Source organism: Etheostoma spectabile, unplaced genomic scaffold, assembly GCF_008692095.1.
Source record: "Etheostoma spectabile isolate EspeVRDwgs_2016 unplaced genomic scaffold, UIUC_Espe_1.0 scaffold00001220, whole genome shotgun sequence".
In the NCBI taxonomy this organism is placed as follows: domain Eukaryota; kingdom Metazoa; phylum Chordata; class Actinopteri; order Perciformes; family Percidae; genus Etheostoma; species Etheostoma spectabile.
The window spans coordinates 1-22,239 of record NW_022602708.1 but is presented as its reverse complement, the minus strand read 5'-3'; the positions used below and the strand labels follow the sequence as shown (position 1 = coordinate 22,239).

At 39.8% G+C, this 22,239-nt stretch overlaps 2 protein-coding genes and 1 long non-coding RNA gene across 3 annotated transcripts; 1 reads left to right on the top strand and 2 right to left on the bottom strand.

The window, feature by feature from the left end:
- Positions 1-568: 568 nt before the first annotated feature.
- LOC116674866 (uncharacterized) lies at positions 569-2,401 on the bottom strand. Its single transcript, XR_004328224.1, has 3 exons — positions 2,294-2,401; positions 1,828-1,993; positions 569-1,153 (listed from the first exon to the last, which is right to left on the bottom strand). It is a non-coding gene; the product is annotated as an uncharacterized LOC116674866 (long non-coding RNA).
- Positions 2,402-14,330: 11,929 nt separating this feature from the next.
- On the top strand, positions 14,331-15,660 carry LOC116674864 (histone H1.0-B-like). The gene is given in 2 exon segments (XM_032507074.1): positions 14,331-14,983; positions 14,986-15,660. Coding segments are annotated over 2 exon segments (585 nt in total). The 5' UTR covers positions 14,331-14,574; the 3' UTR covers positions 15,162-15,660.
- Positions 15,661-17,973: 2,313 nt separating this feature from the next.
- LOC116674865 (mitochondrial Rho GTPase 2-like) lies at positions 17,974-20,545 on the bottom strand. Its single transcript, XM_032507075.1, has 5 exons — positions 20,309-20,545; positions 20,100-20,180; positions 19,885-20,007; positions 18,695-18,897; positions 17,974-18,463 (listed from the first exon to the last, which is right to left on the bottom strand). The coding sequence occupies exons 1-5, from the start codon at positions 20,507-20,509 to the stop codon at positions 18,346-18,348; spliced, it is 726 nt and encodes a 241-aa protein (XP_032362966.1). The 5' UTR covers positions 20,510-20,545; the 3' UTR covers positions 17,974-18,345.
- Positions 20,546-22,239: the final 1,694 nt, after the last annotated feature.

Sequence of the window (22,239 nt, the reverse complement as noted above, 5' to 3'; positions counted from 1 at the left end):
CTCATACACACACTGCGCTGCCTGCATACCAAATAGGCAGGGGAGGGAGGTGGCCACTCTCTTCCAATTACACTGTTAAACTTTTTATTGTATTTTTGCGGTAAGTTACTGGCAACGTGTTGCCAGTAAGTTACTGTAACTACGCGATTACAGTATCATAACTGTAATTGCTTTTTACAGTATAAAAACCCTTACAGTAACTTACTGGCAACACGTTGCCAGTAAGTTACTGTAACTCCCCGATTACAGTAAGTTACTGGCAACACGTTGCCAGTAACTTACTGTAACTACCCGATTACAGTATCATAACCGTAAATGTTTTTTACAGTATAATACCCTTACTGTAACTTAGTTTTACAGTATTAGAATACCCTTACTGTACCTTAGTTTTACAGTAGTAAAAATAACCTTACTGTACCTTAGTTTTACAGTAATATAATACCTTTACTGTATCTTAGTTTTACAGTAGAAAAAGTACCCTTACTGTAACTTAGTTTTACTGTATAATACCTTACAGTAATCATATTATAATTACAATTTGCTAAATAATACTGAAATTGTCTTGCTGTATTATAGTTTTATTGTAATTGTGGTTCACAATGTTTTACACTATTTGGCATTGGCTGTACAAACAATTTTAAATATTTTACATAAATTCTATTGAATTTAATAAATTCCAAATAATTGACTTTAGCCCATGTACAAAAGTAATACATTTTTATTTTCAGGTAAAAACATCAGGAACAAGATATTTTTTAACTCTGAAAGTGCAAAAGAACAGAAAATTGACATACAAGTGATACTAAAACAATGTCTAAATATGCGCCAAAACACTGGGCAGCATTCAGAGGCGGATACATGTCTGAACAACGTAGTTACCATTTGAATTGACTCTCAAAACGAATTGAACATTTTAACTCCCGCTGAAAACTAAATAACCTGTATTTGCAAATGTATAAAAAATGTGGTGTGGTTGTTACCACAAAGCTGAAGTTGTTGGGCTTTGGAAGGAGGAACAGTCTGCTAGAAGGATTTGTGAAGGCCGGACCCATGGTACTGTTGCTTGCTGATCCACATCTTCTGGAAGGTGGACAGAGAGGCGAAGATGGAGCCTCCAATCCAGAGATGCTCTGGTGGGGGGGTCCATACTGGACTGTATGAGAAGCAGAGAAATGATCATGAGTTTCTCTCATCTAAACTGTTAACAAACTTAAAACTTGTGCATAAACAGAATATGACAGTATACAAAATAAGTCACCAGTAGTGAAGTCCCCAGATAATTCAAAGGTTCTTTCTACTTTCTTTTGCTGTCTGTCGATGGGTTTGGTGATGATGATTTTGGAGCCGTTTCACAAAACTGATCTAACTAAGGAACTTCCTCTTTAAGTAAAAGGTTAATCTCTGTTAGGATCCTTTCCAAAGGGTGTCAGAAACTTAAAATAATATGTTGACACCATCAGTGGCAAAAACAGAACTTTTAGTGGACGAAACTGACGACGCACATTTGCCCTATATGATTACATTAGAACCCGGTTTGAAAGCTGCAGGTCACAGTGTTCTCGCTCAGTACTGGACCAACTTCAAAGATTGTTATTCTTATCAGTCACTTATACAAAAAAAACATAAGAAAACTTTAACTAAAATTAAAACAACACTTTGTAGCTTTTGCTGCATAACTGTGACCTCTACTTACACAAGTGGTAAATTCAGGATGATTTAGTTGTGTCATTGTTGGAGCAGGAAGGGTACGTAGCCGCACCACTTCATTGTACTGTGTAATCATTTTTCTGATGTTAACTATTTTACATCACACAAGAAAATGCTTACCTAGTTTGATGTCATCCACTCAAATTCGGTGAGCTGTTGGAGGAAGGTGGTGACTCTGGAGCACATACTCGTCACCTTTCTTTGGACGACTCTTCCCGTCTTGTAGCTTGTACCCACAGTAGCAGTGCACTTGGTGCCCTCATCTGGGTTGATCCTTAAGAAGAATCTTAAAAGAAAAACAGGTTTAAGATTTTCATAATCAAGAGCAGTCATCTTTAAATACAGCCCTTTATTCACACACACACACACACACACACACACACTCACTCACACACACACACACACACACACACACACACACACACACACACACGTATGTGTTTGTGGTTCCTGTTTAAAGGAAGTGGGACATTGCTCATTTCCACAAGAAAACCTATAGTTTGCCGTTAGTGATGTTTTTTCACATGTCTACAGAATATTTCTAATTCTTGAGTACACAGGTTGCAAAACGTATACCTGTACATACTTTTTGTTGTATGAGGATAGATTGTTGAAAGGGATCATGTGCTCCTGTGGGTCATGGGGTCAGACCTTCTTCCAGCTTTCTTCTTCCTCCCATCTCTCTCAGTTGTTCCAGTCACTGGTTGTTGTTCTACATTTGAAATGATGAAAAATTATTTTTTAAAGTGCATGCATGGGGTTATAAATACAATTACAACAAGATAAAAAAATGCATGCATTAGTATGCAGGTAACCAGTATAATGTAGGTAACTCTTATTGTTAGAATAACACAGAATGTTATGTGATGTATTAAAAGTTAATCACTATGTCATTATAAAGAGTCCTTAAATAATTTGTTTAACAATCTGTCAAATTTAAGTTCAAGGGGCTTGGAAAATACATACTTTTCTTTTCCACCATAAACCATGGTAGAAAGCAATATACTACTGCAAAGTAAGGCACTGAGGCAAATCTTTGCTGGACATCACGATGGTTTTAAGTGGCCAAACCCTGAAGCTAAGGCAAAAACTGCTCTCCATAAATGCTGGAGGCACTGAATTTTCCACCAGAACTAGAGCTAAATGTGGTTAACGTTGAATTAAATTTACCACACGTCTTTTTTTAGCTAAAAAACTACACAAATATAGCTGTAATAAGTTGTGCTTAATCATTCTAAAACACTGACAAACCAACCAACAGAATTGGGAGTTTAACGTTAGCATTAACCGGAGGTAATGTTAGCCAAAATACGGCAACAGCAAGCTCATAAGCTAGCAGAACCGACCTTAAACTCCCAGAATATGGGTTACATTGTATTTCAGACAATGGTGTGACAAATAAAAAAGATGTGCCGAACAGCGCATGTAAAACGAGTAGTGTTAGCTTTACCGAACGTCGTAATTAGAGCTAGCTAATCCTCACCACGGGGAAAATGTTAGGTTGGAGCGCGTCTGGTTTTCCTTCGGGGGGGAAGCTAGTTAACAGCTTGCTCTAGCCCAGCTATGACACAGGTCGCTAAGCTAACGTCGCCGCTTGCGAAGGCTATCAGCAGAGATTTTAATGTCACAGAATTAGCAAAGATTGATCTTACCTTAAGCTGATCCAGCTCTCTCTGAGTAGAGTGTGTGTGACCGGACTCTGCTGCGCACGGACCAAAGCGGTACTCCTTTGATGTCTCGAGCCGCTACTTCTTTCAACACCTTTGAAGTATCTACCCGCTATTCTTTTGAAGTCGTGAGGTCATATCACAAAATTTAAATTACCTTCACAGCTAAAAGCATAATAAATGTAAATGTAAATGTAAAATATCTTTATAAAATGAAATAATTTAATTGTATAGAGATATTTTATTTTTCCATTTAATTTCTATGCTTCTTTAACATTAACTAAATATTTTATTGAAGTCTGTCTTATTTAACTACAGTATCACTACTGCTGTTGTTTTACAACAGACTACCGCATATTCAAAAAATACAGTAAATCACTGTAAATCAAATGTTACTACCCATAATGCAATGCATATTACAGTAATGAACCGGAAAAGAAAATTACGATATTTTACTGGGCATTTTGTGGTAAGTAACTGTAGAAATACAGTAGAGTTTAACAGTGTACCGCAAATTCAAAATATACAGTAAAGCACTGTAAATGAAATGTCAATACCCATAATGCAATGTTTATTACAGTAATTAACCGGAAAAGAAAATTATGGTATTTTACTGGGCCATTTGTGGTAAGTAACTGTAGAAATTACAGCAAAGTCTAACAGTGTAGAGACGGGGAAGGAGTGGCCATGGGCTGCGGCTTCTCTCCTCTCCTCACTACAAGTAAAGGCGTCTCAGGGAGGGAGCAGGGGATGGGCTCCACTGCGGCTTTGCACTTACTACAGGCACAGACCCCCCACACACATGTCTGGTCTGCTACTGACAGGCATACACACACAAACCCACGCACTGTAAACAAGACAAAATCTACAAATACACAGACAGGCATAGGGTGAAATCCTCACCATGTGATGATTGTGTTCATATTAAAACTACGGAAGACAAAGGAGATGAATGGCACGGGGGACGACATAAAACTACTAATGATATAAATAGCACTGATGGGCCCCTAAAGGATACTATAGACTGCTTCGCAACCCTTTACAGTACATAGCTGTGCTAATTATAAGCATCGGCAGATTAGCACATTTTATGCACTGCTGCGCAATCAAGCAAACTCCCACCCCCAACACAAATGCACAAACATAAAATTAAATTAGACTGTTTGGACGGCTCACTGATCCTCCAATGAACTCAAAATAATACCACCCTAAGACAAGACCACACAAGACAACCATCCTCAATACAACACCTCATTATAAGTAATTCCAGAACAAAGGCTCTTTTTGTGTTAATCTGATGCATAATGAAGAGACTGGCATACAGGGAGCCAAGCAAGAAGGTCAGACTATACAAATGGTTAAGGAACTTGTTACTGCTGCATGTGGGCGGCAGGCAGTGCCAGAGTTTGATTTGATTAAAATCCTCTTTAAAAAGGTGTTTTCTTTCTGTACAAATCTGCAGTGACCCCTCCTCCTCAGGACAATGCCGAGGAGGGGGATGAAGCAGCGAGGGAGACGTAACTTTGAACTGGTAAGAAAGTGAGAGAGCCTACAATGTCCTGGAGCCGATTGTAGCTGAAGATGTTGTCAGGGTTGGGACCCGGTGATGACTTACACTGTGGTTGAAGCAGGGGTGATTCTGGTCCTCTGCACTGTTCCCTGTGAAATGTCCTACCAACAGTGTAACTCTGCCTCTGGCTCGGTGACCAACAGTGCCTCTGCCTGTTTAAGGAACATGATTGCACCAGATGTTTGGCCTACTTATATTCTTACAGGCGGGAAGGCTTATAAATTCTTCTAAATGTGAGAAACATTTTTTAAATATCTGGAGTTAGTCATTACAGCAATGTGTATTGTGCTTTATTGGCTCGGACTGATGCTGCTGACTATATGAAGCCATTACAAACTACTGTATTTGTCCTAATAGATTGGGCAGAGCTCCCAGACTTTCCTTTAGTCACCTTCCACTATGCCCATCTGACACACTTTTTTTTAAAACAAAACCTCAATAATGACCGTCCAAGTCTATAACAATGTCCGGATTCCCTTCTACTTCTTTGTTCAACGGCTAATCAATGTCCGGAACTAATTTGCCTCCAATATTCTGTAGTTGTGACCATGGATATGACAAATCTAATTCTAAGGTCACTGATGGAAGAACTACAATAAGGGAGACAGATTGATAGAACAGCCAAAATTAAACTAGATTCAGCTGTTGCCTTGGTAACCACAAAAGACTCCCATCAAACAATGATATACAAGTACCATTAACTAAAAAAAAAAAAATCTAGTGCAGTTAGAAATTAAAGCAGCCTCTTAAGACGAAACAACCAGGCTCTACCATATGTTGGAATTTATTGTGACAGTGTATGTGCTGTATGAATAACATTAGCACAACACAGTTTTGGCTCTGTTATAAAGAAAGCCGCATGGCGAATGCAGCACTATTCAGTCACACACTATCAAATGAAAATGGCCTTGACTGAGCAAAAATGGCACTAGACACAGGTACAAAACATTCCCAAATAGATGAACAAGATGCCAACTAGGCTCACAGCTGCACCACGGGTCAAGCCAGTATCCGGTATCATTGTTTCCATTAAACTGCCACCAAGTGACATTATCCAGATGACTGACAGAGCAAGATAAGCCTCCAGTAAAATACGGTCCCTGCTGCCCGAGGCGTCCCCAACTGAATTGTCTCCCTTGAGCCTGACTAAACCCTTCATGTTCTATTCACCCCCGTTGGTGGATGGATGCTGACGGCAGGGTGAACCCAGGCAGCCAGCCCTTTCTTTAATAAGGCCTAAGAGCAGCAGACAAAACACTGGTCTAGCCTCCGTGTGAGAGAATAACAAGGTCCTTCTGGGAGGCAGGAAAGCGCCTTAATTAGACCGCCACTCTGCACATCTTCTCACCAGCTTAATGACCTTAAGTTCCATAAGGCATGTGTTTATTTATTGGTGTCTATGTGTGGATAGTTGTGTTTCTGTCAGTGAAACGGATGGTAAGGAGCTACAAATGCGTGCTTTAAAGCTCTGAATTCAGTGTGTCTTCATGCTACACAGGCTTTAAGCATGAGGGGTGCATGTATGCTTATTTATACAGCAGTCGCCACATGCTGTAAGTGTATGCAAACTGTTTTTCTGGATTTGTCTATGTGCACAATAAGATCCTAGAGCTTTACAATCTAATGGATGGGTTGCAAACTTAACTATGATATTAAATAACTGTTTATCAACAAAAACTTTGTTTAAATCTTGGTTTAGTCCTCCTGAAACTTAGATGAAATGCGGCCCTGTTGCTCACTCAAGACTGTGGTGTATTCAATTTGGATTGTTCTTGCAATGTCAAATTCAGCATCGACAAATATTTCACGGGTAGCTTCTTTACATTTTTTTTTTTTAAATTCTTTAAAAATACAACGTGGCAACTGGCAACCCTATAGTACTTGATCAAAGTTTAAATCTAGATGGTCTAAGTCTAGATTGGTACTTTCCAGCATTTTGTTTTGTTTTTACACACACACACACACACACACATATATGTAGTGGTATATTTAACTTAATAATATATAATAAAGGTACTATATAATAACAATTATTTTGGAGCAATTGCAATATCATTGTCCAGAAGACATACTTTATATACTATACTGAAAGCCTTGTGTGTTTAATTAGGAGCTGATTACCTTATTCCTGAGAACTGAGGAATGCAGACATAAAGGCAATAAAGGCATAAGGGCAAAGTGTGTATGTTTTTTTTTGTGATCTTGGTGCCCTACAGCTATGAGGAGATTTTTGGCAAGAGTTATTTTAAAAAAAAAAAAAAAATGCAGAGCCGCTCAGACAGACTAGTTACACAGAGAATGTTTAGAAATGTTCTCATTAGACAGCATCTTATTAACCGGACTTGTTGGGGCGGGAAGAATATAAGTAGTGCAGAAAGAAAGAGAAAGCAGTAACCAGAAATTACCTTAAACTGGTTGTCGAGGTGGATTGATGGGAAATAGACAAACAGGTTTCATTGGATGCATTGATGTGGATATATGAGTGAGGTGTATGCTGGGAAATACTCCTGCCATCTACCAACCTGAAAAACATTAAGCACAAGAGAAAATGAATAAATACACAATTAAAGCAGCAGAGAGAAAAGATCAACAGAGGGCAGAATTAAACTTCCAACCACAGACCTGACCACAGGACTGTGAGTTCAAGAGATGAGAACACTCTTAAAGACTATTGCTCATCTGTAAAATACAATTCACACTCAGTGTGTTGTCATTGTGCAGGATCACAGCACCACAGTGTGGCTCTATTGTTCTCTGAGCTGAGAAATTAAGAAGACAAGTTGTTCTGCTAGCCTCAACTAATCATGTGAATTAAAATAGATGGTGCTTCACACTCGAGCCATGCAATGCCGAGCAGCAGTGATTGTGCAATAGAGGGAATCACCCGCATGATGAAAAACGGCAGAAAAAGGAATCAGGTCACTGAATGACACAGTTTTAGCCCAAACTGCTCCACTTTGAAGATCTCTTGGGGACATAAAACGGAAGAAGCAAAGAAGGGGAAGCAGAGAGTTAGAGGAAGGGAATTAAGAGGAGAAATGGAAAGCAAAGGCAAACTGAAAAGAATGAGGGGTGTATTAACATTTCTGTAAAACTGTAGAACTGTCAGACTGACTGGGAATTCATTGGGGAGCCACTCTTTGAGCCCCATCTCTGCCATATTAACATCTTATACTGGGACAGGTCTGTCTCCAAAACATAAATTACCATTTCTGACATTACAGATGCCACTTGTAGTTGAGTTGAGGACAGGCTTCCTATGATAGGTTTAGGAGTCACAACAGTAGGCTTAAGAGTGGAGAGACCTCTGGTGTCTAAACCTGCAGTTGCATCCTAAAATGAGGGCAGCCCCGTTGGCCGATGGGATGTGCTGACAAACCACTTATACGTGTCACTTGAGTTAACCTGAAATAATCAAAGTTCATTTATCACTCCTGTACTTCCGTTAGGACCATGTTTAGCATAGGAAATACTTCGACAACATAACTTAGTGTCTACATTTACTGTACTGCTTTCATTTAATATAACTGTTGACAGAATTATATATCATCAGTTTGAGAAACAGTGCTAATTAAGCCAAGTCTAAGTTTATATGGATTGCAAAAAACACAATTACTTCTATTTAGGCTGCCACTGCCCACTGTGCGTAAAAGCAGCTGTGATCATAAGTCACTGGTATACACTATGAGGGGCCAAAAATTCTTCTGCCTGTTTTAGAAAATTGGCAAATGTTGTGCATTACAGTATAAAGAGAGCATGGGAACTATAACTATACACCACACCCAACCAACACTATTTAATTATTGTCTTGTATTTTGACATAATCAATCAGCACAGAACACAAAGTAAAAGACTAAAGAGAGCTTATAGGTAAAAAAGGAAAGAAATATCACAATTGTACTGAATTCTACACATAGATGGCTCTGGTTTAGTGGCAGCCTGTTGCCGCAGCTTATGTTACTCATATACTCTACCTAAGTCGCCAAGTATTAAAGGGGCAAGGGTTAAAGTCAGGATTAGGGCTATATGTAGCATTTTTGAACGGTCATGTATCAGTGTCAAATCAGATGTGATAGCTTGTAGTCAATAGGTCACATGTGTAACAATTTGGAGAGAAAAAAGCAGCAAATCAACATTTAAGTTTTATCAACAATTTGAATGTAATAGCTGACTGATTATTTTTCAATGGAGCACCTCTGTTTAAAAAAAATGATCCCTATTACCGTTCAACTGAAATGCTGTGTCATCTTGTAGCATGAGAGAGAGAGAGACAATGACACAATACAATGGAGTCATCTCTGCTAGTTTTACTGACAGCTCACAGGTGCCCTAAAGACTACGTCCAATGTGAGAGGTGGTTTGACAGCTGAAATCGAGGAAATAATTACCTGCTCTACATAAGGACATAAGGGCGGGGTATTTTGGAATGGAAAGACAAAGAGTGCCTTGGTGTGGCCAAACTGACGGACCTCTATTGGCTCGGTTGTGCAGCAGTCGCAGCACTTGGCCGCTGACACCTGTTCACACATCCAAGTGTTGTCACAACTGTCGTAGCCCCGAACACACGAACACTTTCTTTGTGGGGACCCGTCATTGACATAATGCATTCCCTAGCCCCTTACCATAACTTTAACAAATAAATGCCTAACCTTAACCCTTACCTTCAACCTAACCATAACCTAATTCTAACCCTAAAACCAAGTCTTGACCCTCAAACAGCCCTTTAAAGTTGTGGGGTCCAGCATTTTTGCCCCACAAAGCTGTCCGGACCCCACAAGTATACTGTATTCCCGGTTTTTGGACCCCACTCTGTAGTGAAATGTGAACACACACACACACACACACACACACACACACACACACACACACACACACACACACACACACACACACACACACACACACACACACACACACACACACACACACACACACACACACACACACACACACACGTATTTAAACCGCAAGTGTGTCAATGCCTTGTTGTCCCTTTCAGTTGTCTCCATGGCACGCTGTTAGTTTAGTGCAGGGCTAATCACTGAGACATAAACGGTTTTATCCGTGGCCGCTGAACTAAACAATGCCCTGCTCAAGGGCACAACTGGCACTGTAAAACTGTGCACAGGGATTTTATATGCAAGTAGGGAAGATGCAACTGGTCTAAACTACTATAATTTTAATTGTACACATTTTACTGTTTTATCTTTTTCTGTTAGTTTCACTCAAAACACTGCTATAGACTGAAAACCAAATGAAAACACAAACATCTAGTTACATAACTTTAACTGCAGTCAACAGCTTAAGTTGATTTCAACTGTTTGATATTTTGTTACATACATTTGTGGATTTCCCCCTCCACATATCTGTCTCATATTTCTGAGTAGTTAAAAACAAAGAAAACATAAACTCTCATGACATGACACACGAAAGGCAATGGGCTCAATCTGTCATGTCTCATTTTGCTAGAGAGGAATAACACACTGAAAGGTTCATCCTCTCAAAGACAGTGATTTTGTATCAGAGGGAAGATTCATTTTATTTATTTTAATTATTGAAGGTAATCTATTAGTATAAAAATGTTTTTAAACAGGACAGTAGCTGACAAAATCTTCAACAAAATGACGCAGCAGTACATCAAATGGGTATGACAAATCTACATCCTTAAAACAACAATACTGCTCACAATCCCAAACTAGTGAGAACTTAATTTATGTGTAATTGTGGTTGAGTGGTTGATTGAGTGATAATTATCACTCAACTCAAAAAATAATTTGCTCGAATTTTAGGGTGCAGTATAATCTCTAGTTTACTGAGTTGTTATAGTTTGAAATATGCAGACCTACACCGATAAAGCTTGAAAGAAATAGTGTTCTTGGCAGAAAAATAAATTATCCAATCTAAAACCTGTCTCCAGACCTTCTTATCTGGCCACCTAAGTAAATAAAAAAGATCTGATTTAATTTTCCCTTATCTGACTTTCAACATCAGTGTCAACGAGGAGACAGTCTTCAAATCAAGGCAACTCATAAAGAATGCTTTTAGCGAGCACAATGTGACCATGTGCTCGATACTTTGGGATCTAAAGCCCTGATGTGGAGCCCACGGATGCCTCCAGTAGCGAAATGGTGGGTGACGTCACCCCGAATGCTTTGGGCCGGAGGCAGGACAAGACTTGAGAGAGTTTTAGGCAGCTAAAATTACAAACTGGCATCAGATAAATTTAGAGGTGCAATGCTAAAATCTCTCCTTACCGAATGGAGTAGCTGTCTTCTGTAAATACATGTGTAAAATACCTCCCACTCGACTCTCTCCAACTGCTAGCAAATGAACCAGCACCGGGTTAAACGTTACGCAAGCTAAATACAACTCAGATATTGGCATGACTAATGATACAACTGGAAAGCTAGATTTCAGTGTGTTGGCAGCAGAGGTGAACACATATATAAAAAAAAAGGCAAGGAATCATTTCTGCCAATCAACTAATTGATTAAACAACTAACATTCTGTGCTCTGGCCACACCACAAAGCATGGAGGAAAGTAACTAAGTGCATTTACTCCAGGACCATTATCAAAAACAATTTTGAAGGACATACTTTACTTGATTATTTCCATTTGATGTATACTTTATACTTCAACTACAAAAGAACAGAAAACATTGTATTTTTTAATACAATACACTAATTTGACATTGATTATTATTTTGCATGTGGATGATTTAGGTTATTATACAAAATAAAAAACAACAATGAATTCCAACTTAAATAGGTGAAGCTACCCAAAGTATTTAAAGTAATTGAAAATAGCTCCACCTTTACCAGCTGCAACATTAAAGTGATAAACACTACAATGCCTCAATAATTATAGTCCAGTTTTAAAATGTACAAGATTCTGAAATGGGCCATTCTGAATAACGAGTACTTTTACTTTTGGTAGGCCTAAGTACATTTAGATACTTTTACTTTTGTAAGGTGTTGAATGAAAGACTTTTAGTAATTGTACACTGGAGTATTACTTTTCATCAAGTAAAAGCTCTGAATACTTTTTTCCCACCACTGCAACAATGACACCAGTCCTCAAAAAAAACAAAAACACAGCAGAGTATAATTCTGGCAGGGACAATTCTAGACCAATCACTAGAGATCAAAAACTATGAATTAGCCCATGTCCAATTAGTAGTCGCCTGTGAAACAGGGAGACACTGCAGCATACAATGCACTGGTTATTAAGGCGCATCTCATTATACTGACAATTGAAATTGTGCGGTGAGGACGCATGGCTCGGGAGGTCCAGTCAGTTTGGAGAACGTCCCTCTGTCGGCGGAGAAAGGGAGTGGCCTGTTCGGCACTGCTTTACAGTAACGCTTCCTTAACGGGGCACATGCGGCCAAAGACAATAACACATCACTCAGGACAATCGATGACAAAAACATCGGACCAATACCCTATATCCCAAAATTACACAAAACAAACCGAAGCCGTTCCTGCAACACATGGCCCGAAGAGTACTCGCAAACAATAGACATGGTGTTCATATTATCATAGAGACTGCACTACAGTATACATATGCAGCGCCTAATTATGCTCCTCCCTCCTTTAGTCACTCATTCAGTTGCGCCACACAAATAATTGTATTCACTCAGTCACTCCAGCTCTCCTTAGGCGCTTTATTCACTCATTCATCTTCACCCCATCATCTATTCACTCCCCCTCCCTCTTGTGCACTTGTGCTATACGTAGTACTACTCACCCTTTCATCTACTCCCTCCCTCTTCGGTGCCATATATATATATATAAAAAAAAAATTCATTCATTCACTCCCACCCTTCCTCCCTCCTTCTTCTTTTCACTCATTCAATCCCTCCTCGCACACTAACCCACTAACTCACCCACCCTCCCTCCCTCCCTGTAAAACGCACCCACAGGCACCAAAAAACAAAACACAGTCATCAACTCACTGTAAGGACACAGGTGGAGATGGAGGGGCAGAGGCGCAGACATACCTTACTGAATGTAACTTTATTTTGATTATTTACACAATTTATCTAAAATGGCTAAAATAAACCAAATACATGATGATATATGAAGATGCCCAAAAATAAAGGTAATTGGGCATCGTGTTATTTGACAAGAGGTCACTTCATTGCTTCAAAATGGGCAGTATCCCACTGTAGTCTAGAGGACCACCTCTCTGACAAACAGCCTGGTGTTGTTTTGCACCATTGACTATGATGTGCTTAAGAACAGACAGTCGGTTATTATCCAAAATAGTGTTCAATAACTCAGAAAAGCATGCCACAAAAGTCGGGGAAAAGCACTAGGCTACTCCAGTGGCTGACTTTCATATAGGAATCAAAATGGCGTTGCAGGGAGGGACATCAAACCTGATATTAAAATAAGAAATAATACAGGGGAAATATAGTAAAGTTTGTAATTTAAAATGTTTTTGTTTTTTTAGGGACCGGCAGCATGGACCCTCATAAAATGAGGAAAGCCAAATGTCAAACCTGTTATTGACTGTTGGCTGATGCGCCAGTTCCTGAACAAAAGAAAGCCATCACTGCGCCCTATATTGAAGGACTTGGGTCTCGGCTGCAGTCCCCCTTGCAGCTGGACTCACACCTGGTCACACAGCACCTCTATCAGATATATAGTGATCAATTTTTTGATCCGGTATCAGAGTCCCTGATCTTTGGAGGTGTTGGCAACTTTCCTGACAATGAAGCTCGAGTGGGGACTGCCATAGTGACAGTTATAACCAATTCTGTCCAAAAAACAGCTAACACAGCAATCCCATCCACCGTATTCCAACCCATATAAAACCATATCATCGTCCCAAGTGTCCCCTGTAACTTAAATATTGTGACATTTAATTTATATGAGGTTTAACAGCAAATAATCTCGACCACGTCACTCAAAGTCAATGGCCGGACTGTGTTAGTTGGGAAAATGTTTCGCTGTATTAAAAGCAAAAACACATACAGAATCCGACCAACCCGCGTGCATCAGTTTAAGCATAGATACAATTTCGATATGCATAGGATGATTTTGCCACAGGTTCAGTCTGTTTGGGTCAATTCGACGCGAATTGTGCAAAATTGTTCACAGCCCGCATTACTTCCAGCGGGTTTTCCTAGAATAAAAGTTGTTCGCCGGCGCGGATGAAGGGAAAAAAGTGTGTCCCTGTGAAGCCTAATGTCTCTGCTATCAACACATCATGTTTTGTGGAGCAGTACTCCGCCGTAGCTTTTATATTTGTCAGGAGTTGGAGGATGAAGAAACACAAACGGGACGACGCCAGTTCCATGGAGTCCGCTAGATCAGCTGCTGGCAGTTGGTGTTCTCAATCACGTCCGCAGATAGGCTTCATAGGCTCACCGAGGCGCCTGTGGAATAAGACACTTAAGTGATCCGGTGTACTGACGCGTCACTGTGTGTGGACAGTCATATCATTTTTTTTTACTGTGAAAGCAGTAAGTGTGACATTGTCTCACAACTCGGACTGTCTGCGGATAAGCTTTATTTCTGGTATTTATTTCGTTGTTTCTGACGCTCCGGTGTACCAGCTGAGCCGGGTGAAATTACACCCTTGGACTTTTTTTTGTTAACTAACTCCAAACAGAAGTCACCATGGCAGAGACGTCGGCAGCTCCAGCCAAAGCCAAAAAGGCAGCAAAGCCCAAGAAAGCTGCTTCTCATCCCAAGTACTCGGAGATGATAAAAGCGGCCATCATCCACGACGCCACTCGGAGTGGAGCGTCCCGACAGTCCATCCAGAAGTACGTGAGGAAGAACTATAAGGTGGGCGAGAACGCCGATGTGCAGATTAAACTGGCCCTGAAGAGGATGGTGACAATCGGGATTCTGCGCCACACCAAAGGCGTCGGCGCGTCCGGATCCTTCAGGTTGAACAAACCAGAAGACTCCAAAAAGTCAACCAAGGCACCGGCACCTGTCAAGGCAAAGAAGGCAGTGAAGCCCTCCAAACCCAAGAAAGCGGCGAAGCCCAAAAAGGTGGCCAAGACGCCGGAGAAAACCAAAAGGCAGCCGCAAAGAAAGTGAAAAAGGTCGTGAAAAAGGTGACGCCAACAAAACCCAAAAAGGCACCAGCTAAGAAACCCAAGGCAGCCAAGCCCAAGGCAAAACCAGCAAAGAGGGCAGCCAAGCCCAAGGCAAAGACGCCCAAAAAGGCAGCCAAAACAGCAAAGAAGAAGTAAAAGGACAATATCAGAGACAAAGTCGATGTAAATACTTAAGGAAATGTTTTCGTAAATGTATTATTTTTGTAAGGTCTTGCAAACTTATACCAGTAGTTTTTTCTCCATTGCACTATAGCCTACATGCTGTAGAAACAATTGAGCATTTTTAGTTGGCGTTAATAACTGTTAATTTCTGTCTGATCCTTGGATACATATAGACCAGGGTCTTGCTGAAAAGGTAAACAAAAATGTACATACAAGTTGAACTTATTGATATTGTTAGTGCACGGGGTCATACTGAAATTACAAATGTGACAATGCAGCATTGTTGAGCCTTTACCTGTAGACCAGTGGACGTCAACAATATTTTCCGTAAGGCTCTATAGTTGTCATTTAAGCTCCATTCTGTATATTTCCTCATGTTCAGACGATTCATAACATTCAAACATCCCACTGTGTTCAGTCACTTTTGAAGACTTGTTTATACTGAAATTCAATAAACCTTTGTGATCTTCTACTAAATGTGTTGGTCAATTTATTGCGCGCATTTTACGCGTGCGTAATATGTAGTGGATGGATTATGTGCATATTAAAGATTAATAGCCCTAATCTATTAAACTGTCCAATACCATCTTCAAATCCTTTTGTTTGTCTGTGTATGTATATGTGTATATATGTGTGTATATATATATATATATATATATATATATATATATATATATATATATATATATATATATATCCTATCTTGGACATGATAACCATTAGCCTGCGGAATTAAATTAGTTATTGTGCACCAAGGAGTTGCATACAAGCCCACAATAGAAGCACCAATCAGGGATTATATTCTGTTGCAGAGGTTGATCCAAGTAAGTGTACATGCAACACGAAACTAGTGAAACTTAGGACGACTGCAAGTTATGTTATTAGTTTAACTATATGAGTGTTAAACATCAGGTTATATCACTGACTAGAATCGTGCATTCTAAATAACAATTGTTTTTACCAACTAGTCATGGAGACAGACAAGGGCTTTGTAGGCCACTTCGTGATGTAAAGTAAACGACCGGTTACTATTGAAACTCTACTATGAAACAAAAGGGCACAGAGATGAAGTCCCTAAAAGGGAACATGGCGGTGGTAAACAAGGCCAAGAGTAAGTGCTCTGTACTGGTCTAAACATCTCAGAATGTAGTCAGAAACTGCTCTGAACACAAGACGTCAAATGTCAGCGGTTGTTTTTTTTTCCCCTGTGGTGTTTCTAGTACATACAAACTAGACTCAATTTCCCAAAATCCTCTTTCCTTAAACTGGCTACAGAGTAGCGAGGAGGTGGCTTTGCAGACTTCCCTGCCTCTCACCTGACATGCAACGATGCCATCTTGTGGTGTCTTGCAAGAACAGGCGTCTCCTCCTCACTGCAGTTGGGAACGAGACGCAGACAGACTGGAGTCAAACTGATGAAAGTCAAGATCAAACACACAAATTTCCCCCTACACACGGTTAGTCATTTTCATCCTTTAAGACAGGTGTAAGATCATCAAACAACCCTTATAATTAAAGAGCTTCTGGCTGAAGGATCAAAGCAGGGCATCCAGACGCGCCAAGGCACGGTCTTCTTGCATTTTGACAGGCTATGTGCAAAAGGTCAGTAATTGACGTCAAAACACCGTAATCCAACATGAATGTTGACAGCCCAGCAGAATACCTTTGTAACCCATTACCTTAAGCAACAAAATTTTTGTGATTAAGATAATATGGTATCTGGAACATTAACGATATTGTTGTTATTAACACTTTTACATAGTAATGTCCCATTCTCTGAAGTCTGATAGGTATGTATTAATGCAAAATAAAAAAAGACAAACTCCTGTCAGAATTTATAAGGCATAAAAATTAGCTACTACAAATCAACAAGTTCAAATGGAAAAAAGGCACCAACTGTCCAACATATTAACATGAATCATTGATCTTTCATCCCAACTTCCATTATGTCTTTTGGGGCAAAAGGTCCCCACCCAATCTAATCTGGTCTTTTATTTAGCATCTAAATCAGTTTAATTTAAAACAGAAACAGCAACATTTTAAAAGTCACAGAAGTGATTTCTGCAGAAACAGCAGGTCCCCAGCTAAATTAAGCAATAAAACATACATAACATAAATGACATGTTGGAAAACAATGCATTGCCGATTGTGTAACAAGGTCAAAGTGTATGCACAGTGTCAGGTGTATGTAAATAAAAATAATTCGCATCTATTTCAGTCTAATTGAAATCAATTACTTCACTTTCAATGTGAACAGAAGAATTCATTTGACCACATTTGTCTTTACCTTTGTGTCATTTTAAGGTTGCTTGGCCTCCGTTTACAGGGGAAACTATTTTCTAATTTCTTGCATAAACAAACTGCCGTTTTTATTCATGCACATCCCTGCAACAGCAGATCAGTGGCCAGAGGCCGTACTGCTAAAACTTTAAACTGTTTCATTCTCAAACAAAATAATATGCCTAAGGGAAAACAACATGCTATGACTACTCATTGCTGCTGGAGTTATTTGGCAAATGAGATATGAACATCCAGTATATGTGGAGGCATAGTCAGAAGGACGAGTGTAGTTCATTGGGGAGCTCCAGCACAAGATTCAGTGGCAGCCAATCAGGATGTTTGCTCAGTTAGAAATGCGCCATATGCTGCCATTTGGTTCGTCAGTCAAGTCAATTTGGCATTTTCCTATATTATGCTTAGGAAACACTGCATGTATATAAAAACTCGCCAATCTCACCATTAACATGTAAAAGATAATAAATGAGTAAGCTTAGATCAGAGACACAACTGTCTTGCTGCATTTCCTCCTCTATTATAAAGCACCTGTTTGGATGTGAACAGTTCACTTTGCATTTCAATGCACAAAGCACTGTCAGGCTAACTCCTACTTAACCTGGTTTTACAATGTAAGGCAGAAAAAGCTGGGCACAGCAGCGTGGGGAATAATATGATCACTAGCTTCCAATTGCCTTTGGACTGTTGTGATCAGCTGACTCAGGGTAGGACAAAGTAAAGAAGGGCAGATATATGAAGAGTTTCCTGGGAGCCTTAAAAGGTAAAGCAATATGGTGGATCTGGTCTCTGAGGTTTGGTCTTGATGGATGGATCTATGGAAAGTTGGACTGTAAAAAACAGAAGCTCAGCTGGTTGTTGATCATCATTTCAGTCTGGCGACAGATCTGTAGATAGCAAAGCCGAGAACGGCAACCACAGCCGAGCCCAACGCCACTCTCAGCCAGAAGGATGTGTTGCTCATGTCTGAACCATTCAGGTGTCTGGAGATTGGGGGGGGGGGGGGGGGGGGGGGAATCCATCATTAAGGGATAACCACACAAAGCAACACAGCTAATATCATAAGCAAAACAATGTATAGCTTCTCTTACATCTCTACCTATCACATTTTAATCACTAAATGTTCTTAAACAATATTCTCCTTTAACTGAACTTTTAATTTTCCGTATTTTCAATGTTTCTTAAGAGCAGTAGTTTATCTTAGTAGTACGTACGGGTACACTGCTGCCCAGGCGAGCCTGGTGTAGATGTTCTTGCTAGAGGAGTCGAGGAACAGGCTTGAGAAGGGCAGCGGTGGAGGCAGTTGGTGTTTATAACAGAACTCTGCTGGAGTCATCCCGTGGAACTGCTTGACCTCAGGAAGGTCCACCTTGGAGGCGACCAGCACACATGGGATGTTGCTCTCCATGTAGTGTTGCTAAGGAAGAATTAAGAGGGAAAAATTTAGTTGAGAGAAGAGAATCTACCTTGTTTTTAAGTCATAATGAATGACTTAAAAACAAAAGTCAAAATGACTCGGACACGGATCTGTCAAAGTTTGAAAGGTTAAGTGTTCTGTTATTTAGTTTCTGTTGAGAGTGCCCGACAGTAAGCAGGTAAAAACAATACCTTTTGGTATGGAGCCTTTTATTCCACTAATAATTAGCATAATTGTCCAAAACAAAACAAAGTTCTTCTTGTAAACACCTGAATCTGAATAAATACTTAATTTCAAAACATTTTTTTACTGGTGGTTTAATCCCGTTATCATTCTTCCGACATTCCATTTGATACCATTTTATAAGTAAGGATCCCCGATTACATTACGAGATCTTTACTCTGGAAGCAGGGCAGACTCCAGACTAACCTTTTACATATTGCCACACGTGTTAGGCGTTACCTTATTGTCAATTCCCATACACATTGGTCTTTTTTGTTTTTTAAAGATAACCTTTTTTAGGCCTTTATATGACAGGACAGCTGAAAACATCAAAGGGGAGAGGCGCGCTACGTTGAGGAGTAATACTTTATATATGGCCGCCCGCTCTACCAACTGAGCTAACCACATTGATAATTTCTAAACCAATTATGGAAATGACCAGGTATAAAAATGTGCAGTTAATGTTTTTTCTTTGTTTAAATCACACCACAAACAAGAACTCACAATAATCTCAATTGTTTAAAAAAAAAAAAGACGGCCAACACCACCACGCCTTCTTGCCCAAAAGATCTTACCTTTGACCACCAAAATCTAAATCAGTTCATTCTTGAACTTAAGGGGCCATTTTTTCCAAATTTTAAAAAGTACAGGTTTGTACACCAGTACAAACCGATATGCGGCCTTTGTGAATGGCAAAAAATAAAATTGATAATAAATGAATACTAGTTTCTTCTTTTAAATGCTGCTGTAACTTTTGTCACTGACCTTGTATATACTGGCACAATAGTCGAAGGAATGCGGGTCACTGGAGTCATACATGAGACAAGCAACATCACAGGAGGCATCTGATGCCTTCAGGAACTCCACCTCCACATCCACCTCATTGAGCTGCACAAGGAGAAGAGTGTGGTACTCAGGCTTTAGTCAGGGTCAGAGGTTATGGGTCAGCAAGCATTAAGATCAGGATGGGAGCTACTTACGATAAGGTACTTCTCCTGGTTGCTGACTTGTACAGTGTTTATGGCATAGGGGGAGAAGGCACTGCTGGAATTTCCCTTATTCTGTAAAAACAAGAGAAAAAAATCCAGAAAAAGAGTCACTACTTAGCAACGTTCATTATGCCGACTAGTACAAGTGTATCACGTTTTAATATTTTTCAGCTTCAGACTAGCAGCAGATGGTGCCATACCACAACGTTGCGGCCCACAAAGGCCTGGAGAAAGGCTGTCTTGCCCGTCCCCCGCGGTCCGATCACCTTGCAGAGAAACACTGACCGCTGTGTCTGGCGCTTCACCAGGTCCTCCTTTTTCTCCTGTGTTACTGTGCATATATAAACAAGCAGTAACACAAAACATAAACACAGGGCACAACAAACACACAGGGCTGCCATTCTGTCAGTTAGAATTTGACTGCATATCAATTGTTAAAAACAGGGGTTAAAGAAGGAAATGTGTGAGCCTAAAATGCTGTCCAGGAGGAAATGTGTACAATTTATGAAATTAAGTATTATATAAATGTAAAACTGCACCATGCCTGAAGCCTGAGAACTTTAATCCCTGTAAAAAATTTTAAAAAATGGTCTTTGATTTTTTTTTATTTCAGATTTTCCTAATTTTCACTATTTGCTAGGCAAAGATAGAGCTCATCATTTTCCAGGTATATTATTATTAGCCATGAAGTCAGAGGCCAACATCCCTAAAGCAGAAGATGTCATTTCTGCACCAGCTGAGCAAGATCAACCTGTCACAGAAGGTGTTTTTCAGTTCTTCTGCCATGCAACCAATGAGTCTGTTCTTTCCTGGTTGATCACTGCTTGGTTTGCCTTGGACACCAAACAGAGCATAGAGACTACAGCCCAGCGGGCAAATCACATCACTTGTGTTGACCTGTTTATCCTTGAGGATTTGTAACTGCTGCATCTCAGATCTAATCAGTAAAGCTTGTTACTAAAGTGTTGCTGTAAAGGGATGTCAGCACATAATGAAAATAAGCCCGGCTTGCAAAAAATAGGTAATTTCCATCTTTTCAATTTAGTTTGTCAGATAATCTCTGGGTTTAAAATGTATTACAGCAAAAAATACCTTTTACGTGAAGGCCACTTAATTGCATTACATTTATTTCACACTAAAGTAAAATAGTCAGAGGAAACAAGACACATAGTCACAAGACATGTAGGCATAACATAAAATTTGACTAGAAATGAAATTGCCCCCCTCTATACTGTCAGACCTGACTCATCTATTGATCACATAATACCCAAAGCCTTAGGATTGGTCCTCAATAGGCAATGAATGTCTGAGCCAAACACTGTAGCAATCCATCCACTTGTTAAGATATTTGACTCAGGACCAACTTATTTGACTATGAAACCAACTGACAGGAGATTAGATCAACCAAATGACATTGCTTTCTAAGACCGATACTGCTAGCATTGCTAAAAATGACACTACAATGACAATTAACATTAGTACTGCTTAACGAAAGGTTGAGTCAGCACCATAAAACACAGTAACTAAGCACATGCTACAACCAGTAACTCGTCTCCTTATTACAAGATCTGTTAATCTTTGTGTCCTTCTGGCTATTCTGACATCTACAGCAGGATCACCTAAAGATGCTCCCCTCCAAGACAGAATGAGTTGTGTTTAGCAGCAGTAAGACATATTACATCACACATCTTGTACTCGCATTCCTGACAAAGTGGCCTTAGACGCCTTTAGTTTACACACAGTATAGTACCAGTCAAAAGGTTGGACACGCTTTCCCATTCAAGTAAGCGTGTCCAAACTTCTTACTGGTACTGTAGCTCTGCACAGAGACACTACTACTGTATACACCAACTAACAGAACAACATAATCAGTAGTCATTATTCTTTTAGTTAATGCTCATAACAAATACAAGAACAAAAGTGTGAGGAGTGCACTATATTTCAAACCATTCATAAATGTATTGACACGGGTGCAATTTATAAACTCAAACTACTCTTTCACATCTCAGGGCAAATGTACAAGTATGAAGGCCTATTAAGAAGCAGCGGACAGGATTTAAACGAGTAATCCTCCTACAGAACAGTGGTTAACTATGAGACTGGGATTTTAAGTTCAAAGAGGATGTACAGT

Excerpts from the sequence above, each read along its gene's own strand:
- LOC116674865 (XM_032507075.1), bottom strand. The coding sequence starts at position 20,509 with ATGGCAGCCCTGTGTGTTTGTTGTGCCCTGTGTTTATGTTTTGTGTTA. Across the intron at positions 20,008-20,099 it reads ACCAGGAGAAGTACCTTATC|CTCAATGAGGTGGATGTGGA; the intron begins GTAAGTAGCTCC and ends CTCCTTGTGCAG. Across the intron at positions 18,464-18,694 it reads GCCTGGGCAGCAGTGTACCC|ACACCTGAATGGTTCAGACA; the intron begins GTACGTACTACT and ends CCCAATCTCCAG.